Source organism: Coregonus clupeaformis, chromosome 26 (assembly GCF_020615455.1).
Source record: "Coregonus clupeaformis isolate EN_2021a chromosome 26, ASM2061545v1, whole genome shotgun sequence".
Taxonomy (NCBI): Eukaryota; Metazoa; Chordata; class Actinopteri; order Salmoniformes; family Salmonidae; genus Coregonus; species Coregonus clupeaformis.
The window spans coordinates 18736901-18762302 of NC_059217.1; the positions used below are offsets into that span (position 1 = coordinate 18736901).

The 25402-nt window shown below is 43.2% G+C and overlaps 1 protein-coding gene across 1 annotated transcript; it reads right to left on the minus strand.

The window, feature by feature from the left end:
- Positions 1–3085: 3085 nt before the first annotated feature.
- LOC121540440 (KN motif and ankyrin repeat domain-containing protein 1) lies at positions 3086–22088 on the minus strand. The gene is made up of 8 exons (XM_041849312.2): positions 21999–22088; positions 15119–15358; positions 13509–13593; positions 12040–12259; positions 7247–7389; positions 4905–5105; positions 3346–3599; positions 3086–3233 (listed from the first exon to the last, which is right to left on the minus strand). Exons 1-8 carry the CDS (start codon positions 22076–22078, stop codon positions 3086–3088), a joined length of 1371 nt encoding a protein of 456 aa, XP_041705246.2. The 5' UTR covers positions 22079–22088.
- Positions 22089–25402: the final 3314 nt, after the last annotated feature.

The following is a 25402-nucleotide window of genomic DNA, read 5'->3' on the forward strand; positions in this document are numbered from 1 at the left end:
AAGTATGCACATCCTTCAGAGGCTAATGCACTGTAGAGGCTAATATCCATTGGATCATCACATAATACACTTCTACCCAATCCAGTTTTAAAATGTTCCTTTTTATTTAGAAGCAATTCTATGATTTGTAAATGGTTAACATACAAGCCAATTTGATAGTAGGAATATTGCAGGTACAGCTGTTTACATCTGATTGTGATGCAGTAGTACAGTATTACAACAGTCAGTCCTGTTGACACAGTACCGTACACAGCCTTGTCCAATAAGAGACGAGCATGAACCACCCAACCAATTGACAGTCACATTGCTTATTAGAGTAGAGCAATCAGCTTATATATACCATCCAGAAGAACCAATAAATTCACATATTTATATCCAACATGATCATTGGACTATTGGCCCATGCATATACTGTATATTGTAAAAATATAACATTTTGAATAAATACTAAATATATTTAAGAGCAAATGTCAGACAATACCAGATGTATTTTTCACAATACTGTATCTACAGGTAATTATCCATATATGTATTTAACCAGTAGAGGTCAGTCTTCAGCTCCTAAACTTGGTTTCTGATGAACAGGTGAGAAAGACAACACCTCTCCAGCTGGTGAGTACAGCACATTTCCTTTAGGACTGGGTATGAAAAATCACATTGCGTCACATACCTCTTCATTTTCTGATAGGCAAGATAGGATATTCTCATTATGTCATTACTTCACACCAGTGTCCTATACTAAGCCATTGTTCAATACAGAGAAGAGGTGGGTGTGGAAGAGAGAGGTGCAATCCCCTAAAAACAACCTTTCTACTTTTCTAGCAGTGAAAGCAGCCTGTGGTGTCTGTACGGGAGAAGGGGTTGTAATATTACTAACTGACTGAAACGTTACAGAAAATGTGACAACCCCCTACTACATTATGGCCAGTGACGGATAGTAGTCTCCTGTAATGCTTCCTGTGCTCAGTGGTGTGATGTTGTTCCATAGTCCTGTAGAGATATAACAGAAGGCTGCTGAATGACACTGTATCTGGAATGTAAAATTGCCTGACATTCTCTGTGCATTTTGTAGCGATTTGGGTGCATATATTATTTTATTTGTAATCTATAAGCAGGCAGATAGAGGAAGGGATGCATTACAGTGGAGTGAGAGAGAGTGTGTGTGTGTGTGTGTGTGTGTGTGTGTGTGTGTGTGTGTGTGTGTGAGGTGTGTGAGAGACAAAGAGAGAGATAGAAAGAGACAAAGTTGTAAATTGTTCAGTAGAGTATTACATAGACAGTTGCTACAACATACTGCAGTTTAGTAGCGTGTGTCGATTCTGCGAGGGTTGTAAAATTGCTGCAACCTACTGTACAACCTTCATATTGGAAGACGTCTAAGTGAGTCAATCGTCAGGCCATACTGACGAAAACCAAGCATTGATATGTACGGCGTGTGTCAATCAAACAGAGTAAAACAAAGTGCATTACAAAATTAATATAGTGTGTGTATTTGATCAAACGCTATAATAGCATTCAGACTTTATGATTTAAATAAATGGCTTATGTCCAAATATAAAATAATAGTAATGTCATCAATAACCACGTTTCCATCCAGTTTTCATGCGAGTAAAGTCATACCGTATAAAAAAAATCACGACAGCTGTGATGCAAACAGGACATTTCGGTACAATTTTATAAATGCCAACAGAGAATTTGTTTGTTAGACATGGTGGGATATTTTTGTGTCGGTAAAATGTATTTTGCGAGAAATGCCAGTGGAAACCTTTATGCGCAAATACTGATATAATAACCATCATATCGAAGCAAACTTTGAGTCACGCGATGATATGTTGTGTGGTCCTCCGACTACAATTCGGGAAACCATGCAGTTTATTAGGCAACAGATTATGTCATTTATGATGAACTTCACAGGGTGTTGAAAGTGCACGCTATGAGCTTGATGTTCCTTTCCAATAAATAACGAGGGTCTTATTCTGGTGACATGATGATCGATGCTTCACTGCCATTTGACAAATGCAAATATTCTTATCCATAATAATCTCATCATGTAGACTAGCCTACCCACACTGTATCTGCTAGCTGTTGGCTAGAGTGCATGTGCCAAAACCAGAGTAGGAATATTGTATGTTGAGCAAGGGTGTTAGTTTCTTTGTGTAGTGTCTATGTTTCGTTTTCTATGTTCTGTTCTAGGTTATGTGTTTCTATGTTGGCCGGGGTGGTTCTCAATCAGAGGCAACGAGAATCAGCTGTTGCTTGTTGTCTCTGATTGGGAACCATACTTAGGCAGCCTTTTGTGCACTTGTGATTCGTGGGATCTTGTTCCGTGTAGGTTTGTGTTATTGACCGAGGACTTCACGTATCGTTTTGTTATTTTGTTGTTGTATTGTGTCGTGTTGCTAAGTACTATTAAAGTATGTACTTGTATCACGCTGCGCCTTGGTCCGCTCATTATGACGATCGTGACAAATATTGAAAATTAAGGCAACAGTTTTTGTGTCAAAACTAGTTTAAAATGCGATGGAAACACATTGACTCAGGTCTATGAACGTTTGAACATCTTGAAGAACAATCTGGCTTTAATGGCCATGTACTCTTATAATCTCCACCCGGCACATCGAGAAGAGAACTGGCCACACTTCAGAGCCTGGTTCCTATCTAGGTTTCTACTAGGTTCCTGCCTTTCTAGGGAGTTTTTCCTAGCCACCATGCTTCTACATCTGCATTGCTTGCACATTTTCTTTATGCGGATTTTAGAATATTCGGATGAAAATCTGTTGCCAATTGGATGGAAACCTAGCTACAGGTATAAAAAGGAAGGAAAAACATATTATTGATAATAATATGACCGATTTTTAAGGTAGATCATGTGTTTAAGATTAGTTTGGCCTAAATAGCTATTTTTTTATTAGAAAGCCACAATCCATCATACCTCTGTTGTCCTTCTGCCCTCTTCCTGGATCACCTGTCAATCACCACTGTCGTCACGGCTACTGGGTTTTTGAGTGTAACATTGACTGGCTACCAAACACTTGATACATTATTCCCACCCACTAAATGTTGGCAGAAATGTGAAGAATGTGTGCTATTCTGGTTCCCTGTGGCTCAGGTCCAGTAAGCCTATCTGTGAGCTGAGCTCTGGTCGGTGGGGAGATATAGGCAGTGGTGGTGAATACAGCCTTTGACTGTCCTCCAGACAGTCTGGAAAAGGGTATGGTCCATGACAGTGGCAGCTGGTGGGAGGAGCTATAGGAGGACGGGCTCATTGTAATGGCTGCATTGGAATGAATGGAACAGAGTCAAGCATGTGGTTTCCATATGTTTGATGAGTTTGATACTGTTCCATTCATTCCACTCCAGCCATTACAATGAGCCCGTCCTCCTATAGCTCCACCCACCAGCCTCCTCTGGTCCAGGGAAAGCGGTCCGGGGTATAGTGGGTCCAGGGTGGGTGGGGTTAGAGAGGGGCTACTGGGGGGAAGAGAGGTGGTGGAGGGGTTGGAGGCCTGGGTGGTGGTGGAGTCTGAGTGGGACTTGAGAAGGTCAACTAGCTCAGCATTGGAGGCCGCTACCACCACCGACAGAGCACTCTGACCATCCTAGAGAGAGAGAGAGAGAGAGAGAGAGAGAGAGAGAGAGAGAGAGAGAGAGAGAGAGAGAGAGAGAGAGAGAGAGAGAGAGAGAGAGAGAGAGAGAGAGAGAGAGAGAGAGAGAGAGAGAGAGAGAGAGAGAGAGAGAGAGAGAGAGAGAGAGAGAGAGAGAGAGAATGTTGATTCACTTTTAGAGTAAACAAAAACGGTGTGGGTCAATCATGTTTGAACAGTGAACACTGTCCTCTCCACTAGCCAGAGAATGTGTGCTTTAGACTCCTCCCTCCCTCCCTCCCTCCCTCCCCCCTTCCCACAGTAGGACCAACAGGAGAAACATGAGACCTGGGTAATGAGCATACAGCTAAAACCTACACCCCAAAAAAGGTCATCTTCACAGTGGGCCAGTGGTGCAATGGATAATGCGTCTGACTACGAATCGGAATATTCTAGGTTCGACTCCTGGCTGGCTTGTGGGATGTTTTGCATTAGGGTCTCTTCATGGGTATGAATTAAGTATTGTTGAATTGAACACATAGTGAGATAAATATGGGACCAGAGTGAGAGCAGGAAAATACCATGTCAGGGCCATGGGAAAGGAAGAGCTAGAGAGCTGGATAGAGAGAGTGATATTTACAGCCTGTCTGTCTCAGCCACAACCCAGCACACACACATATGTCTGAGGTTCCAGGGTCTACATTAGCCCCTTGTCTGACTCTTCCCTGGAGGCCTAAGGTCTGATTCTAGCCATAGCCTCCGCGCAATTCACGCACAGACACCGCTACACATCCAGTACAGTGTAATACCTTCTAGGAGGGATTAGCGTGTCAAACCCAGAGAGACATCACTGCAAAACAGTCATTAACCTAGCAGCTATTTCCTACCATATCTGGCTGCCCATGCTGCTATCACTCCGTGGAGGTAAAATAGGATAGTGTGTTTCTGGTCAATTCCCTGCAGCTCAAAGGTTAGGGGATTTGACATCGTCTGAGAGTCTGTGTGCTCATCACATTCAAATCAATTAACATGATGCATTTCACAGTTTTAGCCAGGTAGTGGCACTGTTGTCTTGTTTTGAAATGCAACATTTTGGGAATTCCAAAAGTAACTGTACTGTATGTATCACAGGAGGCTCATAATAATGACCGGAATGGAGCAAATGGAAATGTATTTGATACCAGTCATTACCACGAGCCCGTTCTCCCCAATTAAGGTGCCACCAACCTCCTGTGGTATGTATGTGTTAATGTTTGTGTGTATGCCCTGATGTATTTCTGTGTACAGCATGTGTGTGCGTGCGTGTGCGTGCGTCCCTACCTTGTCTGTGAGACTGGTGTCACAGTGTCCAGACTCCAGTAGCACCCGAGCGATCTCGGTGTGACCGTGCTCACACGCACACATGAGTGCGGTCGAACCATCTTTGTCCTGAATGTTGAGGTCAGCTTGGCAGCTCAGCAGCAACCGCACCATGGCTGTACGACCATGGCTAACCGATAGCATCAGAGCCGTCTGCCCTGCCTAGATACCAGGAGAGAGAGAAGTAAGAGAAAAGAAAAGAGGACAGGAAGGAAATGTGAAAGAGGGAAACTATACAGTGAGGGAAAAAAGTATTTGATCCCCTGCTGATTTTGTACGTTTGCCCACTGACAAAGACATGATCAGTCTATAATTTTAATGGTAGGTTTATTTGAACAGTGAGAGACAGAATAACAACAACAACAACAAAAAATCCAGAAAAACGCATGTCAAAAATGTTATAAATTGATTTGCATTTTAATGAGGGAAATAAGTATTTGACCCCTCTGCAAAACATGACTTAGTACTTGGTGGCAAAACCCTTGTTGGCAATCACAGAGGTCAGACGTTTCTTGTAGTTGGCCACCAGGTTTGCACACATCTCAGGAGGGATTTTGTTCCACTCCTCTTTGCAGATCTTCTCCAAGTCATTAAGGTTTCGAGGCTGACGTTTGGCAACTCGAACCTTCAGCTCCCTCCACAGATTTTCTATGGGATTAAGGTCTGGAGACTGGCTAGGCCACTCCAGGACCTTAATGTGCTTCTTCTTGAGCCACTCCTTTGTTGCATTGGCCATGTGTTTTGGGTCATTGTCATGCTGGAATACCCATCCAAGACCCATTTTCGATGCCCTGGCTGAGGGAAGGAGGTTCTCACCCAAGATTTGACGGTACATGGCCCCGTCCATCGTCCCTTGTATGCGGTTAAGTTGTCCTGTCCCCTTAGCAGAAAAACACCCCCCAAAGCATAATGTTTCCACCTCCATGTTTGATGGTGGGGATAGTGTTCTTGGGGTCATAGGCAGCATTCCTCCTCCTCCAAACACGGCGAGTTGAGTTGATGCCAAAGAGCTCGATTTTGGTCTCATCTGACTACAACACTTTCACCCAGTTCTCCTCTGAATCATTCAGATGTTCATTGGCAAACTTTAGACGGGCCTGTATATGTGCTTTCTTTAGCAGGGGGACCTTGCGGGCGCTGCAGGATTTCAGTCCTTCACGGCGTAGTGTGTTACCAATTGTTTTCTTGGTGACTATGGTCCCAGCTGCTTTGAGATCATTGACAAGATCCTCCCGTGTAGTTCTGGGCTGATTCCTCACCATTCTCATGATCATTGCAACTCCACGAGGTGAGATCTTGCATGGAGCCCCAGGCCGAGGGAGATTGACAGGTCTTTTGTGTTTCTTCCATTTGCGAATAATCGCACCAACTGTTGTCACCTTCTCACCAAGTTGCTTGGCGATGGTCTTGTAGCCCATTCCAGCCTTGTGTAGGGTCTACAATCTTGTCCCTGACATCCTTGGAGAGCTCTTTGGTCTTGGCCATGGTGGAGAGTTTGGAATCTGATTGATTGATTGCTTCTGTGGACAGGTGTCTTTTATACAGGTAACAAACTGAGATTAGGAGCACTCCCTTTAAGAGTGTGCTCCTAATCTCAGCTCGTTACCTGTATAAAAGACACCTGGGAGCCAGAAATCTTTCTGATTGAGAGGGGGTCAAATGCTTATTTCCCTCATTAAAATGCAAATCAATTTATAACATTTTTGACATGCGTTTTTCTGGATTTTCTTGTTGTTATTCTGTCTCGCACTGTTCAAATAAACCTACCATTAAAATTATAGACTGATCATTTCTTTGTCAGTGGACAAACGTACAAAATCAGCAGGGGATCAAATACTTTTTTCCCTCACTGTATATGTTTGTGTAGGAAGAATGAGTGAGAGGAAGAGAGTCAAGTACAGGCAAGTACACTGGTCCTGAGTGACGGAGTGAGTAGGTTAGTATTGAGTATAGGTATTTCTTGTTAAATATATATGTATTTTTTTGGCACACAAGAAAATACAAAACAACATTATAAAGGTTTAAAAGGTAAACAACAACAAACTTGTGCAGGAGAGGTAAGAAATCCAGAGAGGCTTGTAGGTGACTGTGTGTACAGGTGTTTCAGTGTCTATAGAATGGCTTGTACAATAGATAGCTGAGTAAATATACAGTCTGTGACTGCAGGTGTGTGTGAATATACAGTGGCTCAGTGTTAATGTGTGTCTGTGAGTGTACAATTGGTTAGAGTAAATGTGTCTACAGGGGTGTGTGTGTGTGTGTGTGTGAGAGAGAGAGATAGAGTGTGTACATGTTTTGTGTACCTGGCGGGCGCGGGCGTTGACATCTCCCTGTCTCAGCAGCTGCAGAGCCACCTCCATGTCCTCTGATCTATCAGCAGCTGTTAGGGAGGCCAGCATCACTGCTGTGTAGCCCGCCTTGTTTTGGATGTCCACCTCACACAGACCTACACACACACACACACACACACACACACACACACACACAGTACACACACAAAAAAGTATGAGTACATGAACATACACACATACATACAGTGAGGGAAAAAAGTATTTGATCCCCTGCTGATTTTGTAGGTTTGCCCACTGACAGAGAATTGATCAGTCTATACTTTTAATGGTAGGTTTATTTGAACAGTGAGAGACAGAATAACAACATAAAAATCCAGAAAAACGCATGTCAAAAATGTTATGAATTGATTTGCATTTTAATGAGGGAAATAAGTATTTGACCCCTCTGCAAAACGTGACTTAGTACTTGGTGACAAAACCCTTGTTGGCAATCACAGAGGTCAGACGTTTCTTGTAGTTGGCCACCAGGTTTGCACACATCTCAGGAGGGATTTTGTCCCACTCCTCTTTGCAGATCTTCTCCAAGTCATTAAGGTTTTGAGTCTGACGTTTGGCAACTCGAACCTTCAGCTCCCTCCACAGATTTTCTATGGGAGTAAGGTCTGGAGACTGGCTAGGCCACTCCAGGACCTTAATGTGCTTCTTCTTGAGCCACGCCTTTGTTGCCTTGGCCGTGTGTTTTGGGTCATTGTCATGCTGGAATACCCATCTACGACCCATTTTCAATGCCCTGGCTGAAGGAAGGAGGTTCTCACCCAAGATTTGACAGTACATGGCCCCATCCATCGTCCCTTTGATGCGGTGAAGTTGTCCTGTGCCCTTAGCAGAAAAACATCCCCAAAGCATAATGTTTCCACCTCCATGTTTGACGGTGGGGATGGTGTTCTTGGGGTCATAGGCAGCATTCCTCCTCCTCCAAACACGGCGAGTTGAGTTGATGCCAAAGAGCTCGATGTTGGTCTCATCTGACCACAACACTTTCACCCAGTTCTCCTCTGAATCATTCAGATGTTCATTGGCTAACTTCAGACTGCCCTGTATATGTGCTTTCTTGAGCAGGGGGACCTTGCGGGCACTGCAGGATTTCAGTCCTTCACGGCGTAATGTGTTACTAATTGTTTTCTTGTTGACTATGGTCCCAGCTGCCTTGAGATCATTGACAAGATCCTCCCGTGTAGTTCTGGGCTGATTCCTCACCGTTCTCATGACCATTGCAACTCCACGAGGTGAGATCTTGCATGGAGTGTAGGTCTACATCCTTGGAGAGCTCTTTGGTCTTGGCCATGGTGGAGAGTTTGGAATCTGATTGATTGATTGCTTCTGTGGACAGGTGTCTTTTATACAGGTAACAAGCTGAGATTAGGAGCACTCCCTTTAAGAGTGTGCTCCTAATCTCAGCTCGTTACCTGTATAAAAGACACCTGGGAGCCAGAAATCTTTCTGATTGAGAGGGGGTCAAATACTTATTTCCCTCATTAAAATGCAAATCAATTGATTACATTTTTGACATGCGTTTTTCTGGATTTTTTTGTTGTTATTCTGTCTCTCATTGTTCAAATAAACTTACCATTAAAATTATAGACTGATCATTTCTTTGTCAGTGGGCAAACGTACAAAATCAGCAGGGGATCAAATACTTTTTTCCCTCACTGTACGTATGCATGCACATACGTATGCATGCAATCACTGGAAAATAAACTGGATGCTCTACGATCGAGACTATCCTACCAACGGGACATTAAAAACTGTAATATCTTATGTTTCACCGAGTTGTGGCTGAACGACGACACGGATAATATAGAGCTGGCTGGGTTTTCCGTGCATCGGCAGGACAGAGAAGCTACGTCTTGTAAGACGAGGGGTGGAGGTGTGTGTCTATATGTCAATAAAAGCTGGTGCGCGATGTCTAATTTTAAAGAAGTCTCGACGTATTGCTCGCCTGATGTAGAGTACCTCATGATAAGCTGTAGACCACACTATCTACCAAGAGAGTTTTCATCTATATTATTATTATTATTTACCACCCCAAACCGATGCTGGCACTAAGACCGCACTCAACGAGTTGTATAAGTGCTCATCCAGAAGCGGTGCTCCTAGTGGCCGGGGACTTTAATGCAGGCAAACTTAAATCTGTTTTACCTAATTTCTACAAGCATGTCACATGTGCAACCAGAGGAAAAAAAACTCTAGACTACCTTTACGTAACACACAGAGACACATACAAAGCTCTACCTCGCCCTCCATTTGGCAAATCTGACCATAATTCTACCCACCTGATTCCTACAAAAGCAGGAAGTACCAGTGACTCGTTCAATGTGGAAGTGGTGAGATGACGCGGATGCTACGCTACAGGACTGTTTTGCTACCACAGACTGGAATATGTTCCAGGATTCATCCAATGGCATTGAGGAGTACACCACAACAGTCAATGGCTTCATCAATAAGTGCATCGAAAATGTCATCCCCACAGTGACCGTACGTACATTTCCCAACCAGAAGCCATGGATTACAGGCAACAGCCGCACCGAGCTAAAGGTTAAAGCTGCTGCTTTCAAGAATCCAGACACTTATAAGAAATCCCGCTATGCCCTCAGATGAACCATCAAACAGGCAAAGCATCAATACAGGACTAAGATTGAATCCTACTGCACCGGCTCTGATGCTCGTCGGATGTGGCAGGTCTTGCAAACTACTACGGACTACAAAGGGAAACCCAGCCGCGAGCTGCCCAGTGACGCAAGCCTACCAGACGAGCTAAATGCTTTTTATGCTCGCTTCGAGGTAAGCAACACTAAAGAATGCATGAGAGCACCAGCTGTTCCGGATGACTGTGTGATCACGCTCTCCATAGCCGATGTGAGCAAGACCTTTAAACAGGTCAACATTCACAAGGCCGCGGTGGCCAGACAGATTACCAGGACGTATACTCAGAGCATGCGTGGACCAACTGGCAAGTGTCTTCACTGACATTTTTAACCTCTCCCTGACCGAGTCTGTAATACCTACATGTTTCAAGGAGACCACCATAGTCCCTGTGCCCAAGAAAGCGAAGGTAACCTGCCTAAATGACTACCGCCCTGTAGCACTTGCGTCAGTAGCCAGTAGCCATGAAGTGCTTTGAAAGGCTGGTCATGGATCACATCAACACCATTATCCCAGAAACCCTAGACCCATTCCAATTCGCGTACCGCCCAAACAGATCCACAGATGACGCAATCTCAATCACACTGCCCTTTCCCACCTGGACAAAAGGAACACCTATGTGAGAATGCTGTTCATTGACTACAGCTCAGTGTTCAACACCATAGTGCCCACAAAGCTCATCACTAAGCTAAGGATCCTGGGACTAAACACCTGCCTCTGCAACTGGATCCTGGACTTCCTGACAGGCTGCCCCCAGGTGGTAAGGGTAGGTAACAACATCTGCCACGCTGATCCTCAACACGGGCGCCCCTCAGGGGTGCGTGCTCAGTCCCCTCCTGTACTCCCTGTTCACCCATGACTGCATGGCCAGGCACGACTCCAACACCATCATTAAGTTTGCCGATGACACAACAGTGGTAGGCCTGATCACCGACAACGATGAGACAGCCTATAGGGAGGAGATCAGAGACCTGGCAGTGTGGTGCAAGGACAACAACCTCTCCCCTCAGTGTGAGCAAGAAAAAGGAGCTGATCGTGGACTACAGAAAAAGCAGGGCTGAACAGGCCCCCATTAACATCGACAGGGCTGTAGTGGAGCGGATTGAGAGTTTCAAGTTCCTTGGTGTCCACATCACCAACAAACTATCATGGTCCAAACACACCAAGACAGTCGTGAAGAGGGCACGACAACACCTTTTCCACCTCAGGAGACTGAAAAGATTTGGCATTGGTCCCCAGATCCTCAAAAGGATATACAGCTGCACCATCGAGAGCATCCTGACCGGTTGCATCACCTCCTGGTATGGCAACTGCTCGGCATCCGACCGTAAGGTGCTACAGAGGGTGGTGCGTACTGCCCAGTACATCACTGGGGCCAAGCTTCCTGCCATCCAGGACCTATATACTAGGCGGTGTCAGAGGAAGGCCCAAGAAATGGTAAAGTCATAGATTGTTCTCTCTGCTACCGCATGGCAAGCGGTAACAGAGTGCCAAGTCTAGGTCCAAAAGGCTCCTTAACAGCTTCTACCCCCAAGCCATAAGACTGCTGAACAATTAATCAAATGGTCACCCAGACTATTTGCATTGACACCCTCCCCCCCCCTTTGTTTTTGCACTGCTGCTACTCGCTGTTTATTATCTATGCATAGTCACTTTACCCCTACCTACATGTACAAATTACCTTGACTAACCTGTACCCCCGCACATTGACTCGGTACCGGTACCCCCTGTATATAGCCTCGTTATTGTTATTTTATTGTGGTACTTTTTATTTTGTTTTTTACTTTAGTTTATTTAGTAAATATTTTCTCAACTCTATTTCTTGAACTGCATTGTTGGTTAAGGGCTTGTAAGTAAGCATTTCACGGTAAGGTCTACACCTGTTGTATTCGGCCCATGTGACAAATACAATTTTATTTTATTTTATTTGACAAGCCGCAAACGCATACAAACTCACACACAGACCATTTCAATTCAATAGCTAAGGACTCAAGGAGGAAAAGGGATGAGGAGAGAAAGGGTGCGATAGAGAGACAGAGAAAAGGGGTGAGAGAGAATTGAATTGAATTGATAGAAGAGAGAGGTGAATGATTATCCCATACCTGTGTCCAGCAGCAGTTTGACCACAGGGAAGTTGGAGTGGGACACGCTGTAGTGGAGCGCTGTGTTGCCGTTACCGTCGGCCAGGTTCACAATGTAACGCAGCAGAGTTGGAGTGGTGATGCCCACCTCTCTCAGGTAGAGGGTGACGGTGTCGGCCAGAGAATCCTTCTGACTGGACACACGGAACCACTCCTGGTACAATACCATCAGGACATGTCTCTGAGGGGAGACACAAAGACACACTGTTACACACACACACACACTCCTGGTACAACACCGGCAGAACATGTCTGTTGTACGGTGTTGTACCTAACAAGGGTTAGGGTTGCAGTAGGTTAAGGTTAGGGTTGAACGGGGATGTGGACATGAAACTAGGGTTAGGGTTAGGGTTAGGGTTAGGGTTGTGGTTGAGGCTAGGGTTAGTGTTGTACTGGGATGTGAACATGAAGCTAGGGTTAGGATTAGGGTTGAGGGTTAGGGTGAGGGTTGAACTGGCATGTGGACATGAAGCTAGGGTTAGCGTTGTAGTTGAGGCTAGGGTTAGTGTTGTACAGGGATGTGGACATGAAGCTAGGGTTAGGGATGTGGTTGAGCCTAGGGTTAGGGTTGTACAGGGATGTGGACATGAAGCTAGGGTTAGGGATGTGGTTGAGCCTAGGGTTAGGGTTGTACAGGGATGTGGACATGAAGCTAGGGTTAGGGATGTGGTTGAGCCTAGGGTTAGGGTTGTACAGGGATGTGGACATGAAGCTAGGGTTAGGGTTAGGGTTAGGGTTGTGGTTGAGCCTAGGGTTAGTGTTGTACAGGGATGTGGACATGAAGCTAGGGTTAGGGATGTGGTTGAGCCTAGGGTTAGGGTTGAATCATACAGATAGTTAGAGCTCTCTAGTTGGATATAACCCTGTTTTTGCATGGACATTGCCATTGAGGGCTTCCATCATTTTAAAGTACTCAACTGGGTGGGGATTCCTATGGGTTGGGAGGGATCAGCCAATGTCCAGAGCATTGGCTTCTTCTTTGGGTTACCTGGTTTGTAAATGGCTTTAAGTTGTATCACCACCATCTAGTAGCCACAATAAATGAATGACACACAAGAGTTGGTTCAGGTGGCGGTAAATCACCATTATATCTTTATGCTTTTTTGAAACACAAAAGAAGAAGAACATTTACAACTTCAAAATGGAGATAGCATCAATGGCTCTGCCCTTGCTGTCAGACGCCATAATGGGACAGAGACAAAGATGAGCTCTCTAACTAAATCTCTATGGGTTGAACCAGGATGTGCACATGAAGGTGGGGTTAGAGTTCACGTTTGTTAGCGTTTGTACTTTTTAAAATTTAAAATATGTTTTCAGGTATTTTCCCATTTATCGAAAGGGGTACAAAAATGAGGTACATATGTGAAGAGGGTGTCGGCCTTAACCAAGATTAACCTCAGGCACGACAGTTTGAGGGGAACTGTTCTTACCATTTCTTTATCAGGGGTCACCACTTCTGCCATACGATCCTTAATGTAGTGACACGCTTCCATGAAGCCCTTATCTATCGTCTCCCTGTGTGAACATAACATAACTTTAAGTTATCTTTCATAGCAATTCATAATGACAGACAGACATATTTTAGTGGTGGTGCAATGGTCTGGATGAAATTATCATGAACCCTAGTAGGGAAATCAAGTCAAAACATGCCAGGCCTAATCATACATAAGCATAAGCAATAAACAGATACATAAATAGCTAACATAGCCTAATGCAAAACACATTCCTTATGAAACATGATAGCTTACATCTCTTGACATTAAGTTTACCGAGACTATAAATAAAGATACAAATAAATTTATGTGATGATGACTCATCGATAGTAATAAACACACAACTGTACTTTTCCTATCTCTTCACTGTGAAACTTTAGCTGCTGTAGTAATATATAATCATGGTATGTCTGTTTTCTCATCACGATGCTGCATGTAATCATGTCAACAACAATGTAGAGCCCACATGATGTCACGCCTGCTCCTTCCTGACTAACACAGACAGAACAACAGCACACTCCCTGAGGGCCTGTTTCTGAGACAGAGCCACAAGGTCAACATATCCAACACATCCTCCCTGTAACTGAATCACACTTCAGTGTGTGCTCGTGTGTGTGTGTGTGTGTGTGTGTGTGTGTGTGTGTGTGTGTGTGTGTGTGTGTGTATGTGTGTGTATGTGGTGTGTGTGTGTGTGTGTGTGTGTGTGTGTGTGTGTGTGTGTGTGTGTGTGTGTGTGTGTGTGTGTGTGTGTGTGTGTGTGTGTGTGTGTGTGTGTGTGTGTGTGTACATGTGTGTATATGTCTGGTATGTCAGCAGCAGAAGGGGCCAGACCATTCTAGGGCCCCATCAGTGGGGTGGATGGCTGATATATTAAAGCTTCACTCAGCACCTGTCTCATTGTGGTCTAATTGGGCCCTGAAGGCTCTATACTGTAGGTTCCAGGCTGTATGCAGCTGGCCCTCACCTGAACAAAGACATGGATCAGGGTTCTCCCCAAAGAATTTAAGAGGGGGCTGCGCCATCTTGTGCTGGCTGCAACACTATGTAAAAAAACGTTATTTGTTATCATTTAATGTAATTTTTTGCTCTAGATGGCAGGAAATGGCAGTTACAGGTGTTAAAAAAGGGGGGTACTGGAAATCTGTCAATTTGTTGCTTGAAAAGTTATTGTAATTATTGTAGCCAATTTAGAAGTTCTCCTGCTCCCTTATAATTATCTGTGATTTAATTGTTGATCTGTTTCTGTGAGAGATGTGTCATTTGTTTCCAGGCGCTTCATTTGAAGGGTGTTGCTCTACTCTGTTGCGGTAAAACCACGTGCAGTTATTATGAGGATGACAACATCATTTCAGAAGTAATCCACTCTGGATGATATTTAATGAAACAATATGGGTAAAGAACCTTGATCAAGAACTGCCTGGTGGGTGGCCCACTGTGGGAGTTAAACAACAAATGTTCTTGTCACCAACTTCGCTATCTCACTACTTATATAATTATTATAATTATTTCCCCGCATATCCACACTCTCCTTCTATCCCCCAACACACCCTGCTGCAGCTGGCTGCTCCTCCAGGAGTGCCTGGCTGTTCTCTGGGTCCTGGGGGTCTTCCTGGCCCTCTGTCTTCCCAGCCTGGGCCCCTGCTTCCTGGGCCTGAGTTGCTCCAGCTCCCTCCTCCTTCTCCTGCTCCTCCTGCTGCTCCTCATTCTCAGAGCTGTCCACCTCCTCCTCCCCTGCCTCCTCCTTCTCCTCCTCACTGGATTCGTCCTCACTGGAGGTAGTCTCATACCTAGACATTAACAACAGCACAAACAGCATTAGTGAGAGTACAGATGTTGGAAGAGCACTGAAATTATAAAAGAAGGCCATTCAGCCCAATGTGGTCTGGCCATTGACCTAACATAGCATTGTTGTGTAACATCTTGGAATCACTAACATCTGTGAGCAGTGAGAACATGGCTTGGTCAGGTGAAGATGGTTCATGGAAAGGTGCATGTTTAGATTGTACTTCGTGAAAAGGTATGTGTTTTTGTAAGTGTTTGTCACTGTCAAGGAACTTTTATAGGGCCCTTGATCAGAATGGCTAAGGTCAGATAGGCTAAGGTCTGGCATAGAATACGGTTCCTTCATGGATGTTTGTGGACCTTTCGTTAAGGGGCCAAAGATTTCCCAGAATTCCAGAGGGTGAGGGGCGAATAGAGGCAGTGTAAGGAGAGGTCATGGGATCAGGGTCTGAAGGAGGGAGGTCTATGTTCTCAAGGCAATGTGTGTGTGTTCTCAAGGTTGGGTTGTGATGAGGGACAAGGAGGGTATGGATGGAGGAAACATCTGAACAGAGGTATACAGAATGCACTTCCTGGTATAGGTCAAAGGTCAGGGGCAACCATAACCTGGCCATTACATTTTAAATATGACACAGTGAACCCTTTATAAAAGGTGAGAATTTTCCATTCACAGAACAGCTAATTAACAACATCAATTTAAAATAATATATTTCTAAAAATATATATGGGGGATTGGAAATCATGCAGACAATTACATTGATAGAAGCCACAATCTATTTGCAATATTAAAGCTGTTCCACTCCCTAAAAAATAAAAAATAAAAGAATATACATCAATCTTTGGAAAAGTTCATTTTGATCAGCTTCCACTCTTACTATAGTTTGTTGCATCATGATAAGAGTCTCCCTTGGAGCTGTTATCTGAATGAACCTCATCAGGTAAGAAATCTAAGAATCAGTACATCAGTAGATCCAGCCTGACTGTGTTATCTGTTATCATTTTGATGAGAGGGGCAGGCTACTGTCTGCTGTCAGGCCAAGCAGTGTGTCATAGCCAGACTATAGTCATTATGTGTGTGCTGGTGGGAGGACCAGTCAGCACCTAGTGTATTTACATTTACGTCATTTAGCAGACGCTCTTATCCAGAGCGACTTACAAATTGGTGCATTCACCTTATGATAGCCAGTGGGATAACCACTTAATTTTTTTTATTTGTTTAATTTTAATTTTTAAATTTAATGTTTTTTAATTATATCTTTTTATAGTTTTTCATTTTTGAGTATGTTTTTAATTTTCATTTGATTTTATATATATATATATATATATATATATATATATATATATATATATATATATATATATATATATATTATTATTTTTTTTTTGATATGTGTTTTTTTATTTATTATTATTATTATTATTATTATTATTATTATTATTATTATAACATTATTATTTTTTAAATGTATTTTTTAGTTTTTGTCGTTTTTTAAATTTATTTTGATTTTTATATATATATTTTTATATATATATATTTTTTATAATATTTTTGGGGTAGTGGGGGGAATAGAAGGATTACTTTTATACTATCCCAGGTATTCCTTAAAGAGGTAGGGTTTGAAGTGTCTCCGGAAGGTGGAGAGTGACTCCGCTGTCCTGGCGTCGTGAGGGAGCTTGTTCCACCATTGGGATACCAGAGCAGCGAACAGTTTTGACTGGGCTGAGCGGGAACTGTACTTCCGCAGAGGTAGGGGGACCAGCAGGCCAGAGGTGGAAGAACGCAATGTCCTCGTTTGGGTGTAGGGACTGATCAGAGCCTGAAGGTAAGGAGGTGCCGTTCCCCTCACAGCTCCGTAGGCAAGCACCGTGGTCTTGTAGCAGATGCGAGCTTCAACTGGAAGCCAGTGGAGTGTGCGGAGGAGCGGGGTGACGTGAGAGAAGTTGGGAAGGTTGAACACCAGACGGGCTGCAGCGTTCTGGATGAGTTGTAGGGGTTTAATGGCACAGGCAGGGAGCCCAGCCAACAGCGAGTTGCAGTAATCCAGATGGGAGATGACAAGTGCCTGGATTAGGACCTGTGCCGCTTCCTGTGTAAGGTAGGGTCGTACTCTGCGAATGTTGTAGAGCATGAACCTACAGGATCGAGTCACCGCTTTGATGTTAGCGGAGAACGACAGGGTGTTATCCAGGGTCACGCCAAGGTTCTTTGCACTCTGGGAGGAGGACACAACAGAGTTGTCAACCGTGATGGCAAGATCATGGAGCGGGCAGTCCTTCCCCGGGAGGAAGAGCAGCTCCGTCTTGCCGAAGTTCAGCTTGAGGTGGTGATCCGACATCCACACTGATATGTCTGCCAGACATGCAGAGATGCGATTCGCCACTTGGTTATCAGAAGGGGGAAAGGAGAAGATTAATTGTGTGTCGTCTGCGTAGCAATGATAGGAGAGACCATGTGAGGATATGACAGAGCCAAGTGATTTGTAGCACATGGGAACTTACTTCTCGGTGCAAGTGGGGATAGCGAGCTTTTCGAATGGCGGTGACTGGTAAGACGCTTCAGGAGGGTGGTCGTGTGTGCAGAGGTCCTTGGTGTGAGCAGAATCAGGAGGAAGCAGTACTCGCTAAGTCCTTTACATATGCTAACTATAGCACTAATGCTAGGCCAGGCTGTTCTAATTACACAGACAGGAAAGAGGCCTTTGACAAGCAGGACACAGCCAAGAGCATCACACACATATGCACACACACCAACACAGTCAGAGAGAGGGCAATGTGTCTATGGGAAAGACAGAATGAAAGACGGAGCAAACAGAGAAAAGGTGACCAGAAGGCCAGAACACCACAGGTTGTGTGGGGAGTGTGAAGAAATACAGATGCGTATCTTTATTTGATCATACTGTTGCAGGAACTTTACTGCACAGCAGGAAATGCAAACTTGTAGTGTATTCAAGGTTTAAAAAGGCTTGTAATGTTTGTAATTTCCACTTGAACATGTCAGACTACATTTGCCCTAATGAAAAATTAAGATTAAGATTAAGATAACTTTATTGGTCAATTTCACACAAGGTCCAACCAAAATTGTACTTCCGCTTTTAACCCACCCCTCCGAAAGACACACACATATACACATACAGTTTTTTGGGGATGGGTGTGGGGGGCTGCCACATCGGGCGCCCGGAGAGCTGTTATTGTGGGGGGTTAAGTGCCTTGCTCAAGGTTTCTGGCTCGCCTCTCTTACCGCAAGGCTACCTTACAGAAAATGTCCATTAATTATAATCCACATAACAATTCACATTTCCTGTTGCTGCAATACTTTTTTCCTGCTGTGTGAAACTGGCAAAAAATTAAGATATGGCATCTGTAGTGTTCTGTGTGTACATTTCTACAATGGGTTGGTCAAAACAAACATTGTGATTGCTTAACTGTACCTATGTTTGTCCTGTACAACCGTGGTCCTTCCGCTGGTGGTGAAATTCATACTTTTAATAAAAACTTTTAATGAATACAACCAACTTTTTCCTAATTTATGTTGCTCAACTCAGGGCGAATGCACGTGCCAATTCAATCGTAGTTTACGTCAATGCCGCTATGTCTCCATTTGAGCTACACAAATTAGGAAAAAGTTGGTGGTTGTATTCGATAAAAGTTTTTATTAAAAGTATGAATATCAGCACCCAGTGGAAGGACCGCGGTTGTACAGAACAAACATACAGTTGAAGTCAGAAGTTTACATACACTTAGGTTGGAGTCATTAAAACTCGTTTTTCAACCACTCCACACATTTCTTGTTAACAAACTATAGTTTTGGCAAGTCGGTTAGGACATCTACTTTGTGCATGACACAAGTAATTTTTCCAACAATTGTTTACAGACAGATTATTTCACTTATAATTCACTATATCACAATTCCAGAAGTCTACATACACTAAGTTGACTGTGCCTTTAGCTTGGAATATTCCAGAAAATTATGTCATGGCTTTAGAAGCTTCTGTTAGGCTAATTGACATCATTTGAGTCAATTGGAGGTGTACCTGTGGATGTATTTCTAGGCTTACCTTCAAACTCAGTGCCTCTTTGCTTGACATCATGGGAAAATCAAAAGAAATCAGCCAAGACCTCAGAAAATAAATTGCTCCCAAGGATGAACCAGAAAATAAGTCTGGTTTATCCTTGGGAGCAATTTCCAAATGCCTGAAGGTACCACGTTCATCTGTACAAAAAATAGTACGCAAGTATAAACACCATGGGACCACGCAGCCGTCATACCGCTCAGGAAGGAGATGCGTTCTGTCTCCTAGAAATAAATGTACTTTGGTGCGAAAAGTGCAAATCAATCCCAGAACAACAGCAAAGGACCTTGTGAAGATGCTGGAGGAAACAGGTACAAAAGTATCTACATCCACAGTAAAACGAGTCCTATATCGACATAACCTGAAAGGCCGCTCTGCAAGGAAGAAGCCACTGCTCCAAAACCGCCATAAAAAGCCAGACTACGGTTTTTAACTGCACATGGGGACGAAGATCGTACTTTTTGGAGAAATGTCCTCTGGTCTGATGAAACAAAAATATAACTGTTTGGCCATAATGACCATTGTTATGTTTGGAGGAAAAGGGGGGTAGCTTGTAAGCCGAAGAACACCATCCCAACCATGAAGCACGGGGGTGGCATCATCATGCTGTGGGGGTGCTTTGCTGCAGGCTGGTGCACTTCACAAAATAGATGGCATCATGAGGAAGGAAAATTATGTGGATATATTGAAGCAACATCTCAAGACATCAGTCAGGAAGTTAAAGCTTGGTCGCAAATGGGTCTTCCAAATGGACAATGACCTCAAGCATACTTCCAAAGTTGTGGCAAAATGGCTTAAGGACAACAAAGTCAAGGTATTGGAGTGGCCATCACAAAGCCCTGACCTCAATCCTATAGAAAATCTGTGGGCAGAACTGAAAAAGCGTGTGCGAGCAAGGAGGCCTACAAACCTGACTCAGTTACACCAGCTCTGTCAGGAGGAATGGGCCAAAATTCACCCAACTTATTGTGGGAAGCTTGTGGAAGGCTACCCGAAACGTTTGACCCAAGTTAAACAATTTAAAGGCAATGCTACCAAATACTAATTGAGTGTATGTTCACTTCTGACCCACTGGGAATGTGATGAAAGAAATAAAAGCTGAAATAAATCATTCTCTCTACTATTATTCTGACATTTCACATTCTTAAAATAAAGTGGTGATCCTAACTGACCTAAGACAGGTAATTTTTACTAGGATTAAATGTCAGGAATTGTGAAAAACAGAGTTTAAATCTATTTGGCTAAGGTGTATGTAAACTTCCGACTTCAACTGTAGGTACAGGTTAGTGTTTTCAGAATTGATTAGTATTGATTGATGGTGACCATTTATCAAAACTCAACTCTGCCTCGATATAAGAGAACGAAGTTTAGCGTTTCTCAGCTAGGAGTTCCCAACTTCCCTCAGAACAGCCTCAATTCTTCAGGGCATGAACTCTACAAGGTGTCAAAAGCATTCCATTGGGATGCTGGCCCATGTTGACTCCAATGTTTCCCACAGTTGTGTCAAGTTGGCTGGATGTCCTTTGGGTGGTGGACCATTCTTGATACACACAGGAAACTGTTGAGCGTGAAAAACCCAGCAGCATTGACACAAACCAGTGCGCCTGGCACCTACTACCATACCCCGTTCAAAGTCATTTAAATTTTTTGTTCTGCCCATACACAAAATATACAAACCACTCCATCAGAAGCTTCACTCTGAAAGCCAGAGAGATAATGACCGTTAGCGGGCATAAAGCGGAGAGCTCCCTGAAGAGCTACTGGACCCCTTCCCTGGACAGCAGGAAAAGATGGAGCAACATGCTGACAGGGTCCGACTCCAAGAACCACCCGCCAGTTACGGCTAAACGGCAGTCTGTTGACTAGGCCCCACTAATTGCATACTTCAAAGGCTGCACAATGAACGGCAAAGTGCACATTAATGTTAACAATAAATAGTAGATAATGGAAGTAAAGAAATCGTGTCAGTTTTATGATTTACAATAATTCCCCTTTCTGTAAAATGGTCCGGCAGTAGGTGTGTTCAGCACGACGGACAGTGCTATCACTGTCAGCAGCACTAGCAGTGCCAGCCCATAGCAATGATGCAAATTGAATGAACGACCAGTAGGTTTGAATGATAACGACGCCAATCGAATGAACAACCAGCTGGCTTGGCTTGCAACCATATATTTGTGTATGAACTATATTTTAGTGGAGGGATGAAATAGTAGCCTATGAATACATTTATCAAAATAGTGTTTTATATTTCATTGGTAAAGCAATTGTACACTCAAGGTTGTGCTCGGCTCCGCCTCGTACTTATGACCGCAACACAGCCGTGCTAAAAAGTTGTTTAGCACGCCCTCTCGTGTACAATTGCTTTTGTCAACATAAATACTACAGAACTGTATAGTATTTTATGCCGAATGCTTTATGTTATACATACCATAGCATAAACTATATGCATTAGGCAAAATATGCTAAATATAGTTCTGTTATACATAATGTATACAGTATAGTAAAAAAAAATGTTTTGCAACTAACAGTACATGTATATAGGCTACAGCAACATACAGCACTGTACGATCTTTACCCTCCGTTGACTCCCACAAACTTTAGGTTCTTCTTGGCTCCTCCTCTGTTCCCCTGCTTGTCAGCATCGTTCTTCTTCATGATGGATTTCAGACCTAGAGAATGAGAGAGAGAGAGAGAGAGAGAGAGAGAGAGAGAGAGAGAGAGAGACCAAGAGAGACAGAGACAGAGACAGGCAGAGAGAGAGAGGCAGAGAGAGAGAGAGAGAGAGAGAGAGAGAGAGAGAGAGAGAGAGAGAGAGAGAGAGAGAGAGAGAGAGAGAGAGAGAGAGAGAGGGGGAGAGAGAGAGAGAGAGAGAGAGAGAGAGAGAGAGAGAGAGAGAGAGAGAGAGAGAGTCGTCAGGCCTCTGGGAAATAGGGTAGTGTGTGCTTTCATTCTTCAGGACGTACACACACCATATGGACACTAATCACCTACTGTATATACATCTGACACAGATGTGCACTTTCTGCTGGGTCAAACAAGGAGTCAAGAGCAGAAGATTCTAACAGCATCGAGGAGGATAACAACATGACATTACAACACCTGCTACAGTCACTACAGAATGGCTCTGTAATAAAGACAAACTACAGTACTTCTACTTCTTCGTACTGTAACATGCTAGTCATTCTCAAGGTCTTTGAAATGGCAGCAGCAATGAAAATGTTTACCACGTTTGTTTTTGACTCCCCTCATTTCCTCGCAGTCACTCTGGCTGAGAGCAATGTGGGCCAACAAACATGAGAGCATGTGTGTTTGTTAGAGTGTTCATGTGTGTATGTGTGGCGTGCACGCTGTGCCCTTGTGAAGTGTGTGTTCATGTTCCTGAGTATGTGTGTTTGAGGTAGAACATGGTGGGGGGGCCTGGAAGACATTGTGGAGCATCTGGATACAATTACAACACAACTGAGCTCATCTATGGTGTGGAAACCTTGAACCCTCTCTCTGCTAGCTAGCTGACACACACACACACACACACACACACACACACATACACACACAGGCACAGAGCTAGCTAGGGCTTCCCAGGGCCTGCGTCGGGTACATTTCACAAGGCTTAATGAGATCAATGTGAGAAAACTTCACAGCAAGGACAGAGAAGAAGAGTTACTGTGATTAATAAATACAGTTTACAGCCTAGTGAGCCTATTAAAGCCCCTGTTATTAACATGTGATTCCCAGTCTATTAAGTGCACTCTCTTAAAAAGGGTACGGTTAGGGTACAGTATTGTTCCCTGGGGTACAAAATGATCAAAATACACATAATGTACCAGAGGTACACATATGATCTCTCATGGTACTGTTCGTTACCTTTTAGGGTACATGTGCGGATAATCTACTATAATGGTACATTTTTGTACCCTATATTTTGAATATAAAGGTACAATCATTGGAGGCATGGCTTTCAGTTAGTTATTTCTGGCCACCTGTGAGTGGAAGTGTTGTACCAGTTTAAGTGGCCTATGGTCACGTTAATTAATGTATGAGCATGCCCACTGCCAGTTCTGAAGTCTTTATAAAGGCTCACGTAAGAGCATGTGACAATAGAGAGTTGTAATTAATATTGTAGTGACCTTAACCCAACACTGAGCAACCTTGGCGTAATGGCTAAGGTGTTGGCCTAACAGTCGCTGGACCCAGGTTTGAGTCTTGGTTGGGGTTGCCACATGAATGGTGGCATGTACCCTAGTGGTTAAGAGTGTTGGGCCAGAAACAGAAAGGTCACTGGTTTGAATCCCCAAGCCGACTAAGTGAAAAATATGTTGATCCTTGAGCAAGGCACTTAAGCCTAATTGCTCCAGGGTCGCTGTCAACAATGGCTGATCCTTAACGCCAGGGTGAGTGGGATATGCCAAAATGCAAAAAAACAAATTTCCAGTTCACACATATAATGTATAATACAAAGTTGCACATGTGTGAAATAGGACAAATGTAAGCACCCACCTAATTATTACGTTGGTGTCAGAAGTGGGATGGCGGAGAGGCATGGGTTTTGACTAGATGGTATACAGCTGATGTCAGAATTGACTTTTTGTACAGGTTAGGATAATTTACACAGCAGGTTAGGATAATGAACATAAGATAATTAGGTTAAGTTTAGGAAAAGGGTTAGGGTTAGCTAAAATGCAAACATCTTAATCTTTTGACATCAATTTGAAATAAACTGTATCCTAATCTAGACATGACCAGAGGCTCGTACATGTAATGGACTTGGTATAGAGAAGAGGTAAATGTTTACCACTTAAAAGGAGCAAACGTCACTGTGGTGGTACTCTAAAAAGGCAAATGTGTACCTTTTGGCTCTTGTAGCCCTTTCCTGCAGTCAAATTACCAAATCGCCCTCTAGTGGCCTCATGGGTGGAATGTTATGAGTACTTTTCATAATTCCCTAATTAATACACTTAATAAAACATTTTACACCGAATATCCGGTGTTTCTATGTTTGTTATATTTTAGTCTTCTGTGATGTATATAAAGTGTAATATTGGGATGAAAACTCAAAATTGAATACATTTCATCTCTACATCTGACATGGTACAGGTGCCTTTTTTAAGCCCATAATCATGTGTGTGATGTGTATACTTTTGTTTCAAAGTAAATGTGTTTAAGACTACCAAGAAACACTCTGGGTGACCATGATTTTGCCCACTGCAGTAAAAGCTATGAACTGAAAGGGTAGAATTATGTGCCTATAACTAATGGTACAATGAACGTACCTTACAGGGTACCACTACAGTGACAAGTGTTTGTTGAAATTACATTTTTGCATCTACCTATCAATTTTAAGATTAGTTAATATTTTGGTCCGTAAAATAGTAATAAAAAAATGTCAGAAACTTGATGAAAATATATATTTTCTTTAGTTTATCAAACTACCGTCATCAACATTTGAAACATCTGGGAAACCAGGCCTGCTATTCATAACAGACTTTGAAAAGGCATTTGATAAAGTACGACTGGAGTTTATATATAAATGCCTGGAGCATTTCAATTTTGGAGAATCTCTTATAAAATGGGTTAAAATCATGTATAGTAACCCTAGGTGTAAAATAGTAAATAATGGCTATTTCTCAGGAAGTTTTTAACTATCAAGAGGACTAAAACAAGGTTGTCCATTATCTGCATATCTATTTATTATGGCCATTGAAATGTTAGCTATTAAAATCAGATCCAACAATAATATCAAGGGATTAGAAATCCAGGGCTTAAAAACAAAAGTGTCATTGCACGCTGATGATTCATGTTTTCTTAGGTGATTCAAGTCCACAACTTGAATCCCTCCACAGCCACATAGAGGATCTAAACTCAGCAAAAAAAGAAACGTCTCTTTTTTAGGACCCTGTCTTTCAAAGATAATTCGGAAAAATCAAAATAACGTCACAGATCTTCATTGTAAAGGGTTAAACACTGTTTCCCATGCTTGTT

Coding starts and splice junctions, on each gene's coding strand:
- LOC121540440 (XM_041849312.2), bottom strand. CDS start 22,078: ATGAAGAAGAACGATGCTGACAAGCAGGGGAACAGAGGAGGAGCCAAG. Junction 3,600..4,904: donor ACACCAGTCTCACAGACAAG/GTAGGGACGCAC, acceptor CTCTCTCTCTAG/GATGGTCAGAGTGCTCTGTC. Junction 3,234..3,345: donor AATGGCTGGAGTGGAATGAA/TGGAACAGTATC, acceptor TCCTCCCACCAG/CTGCCACTGTCATGGACCAT.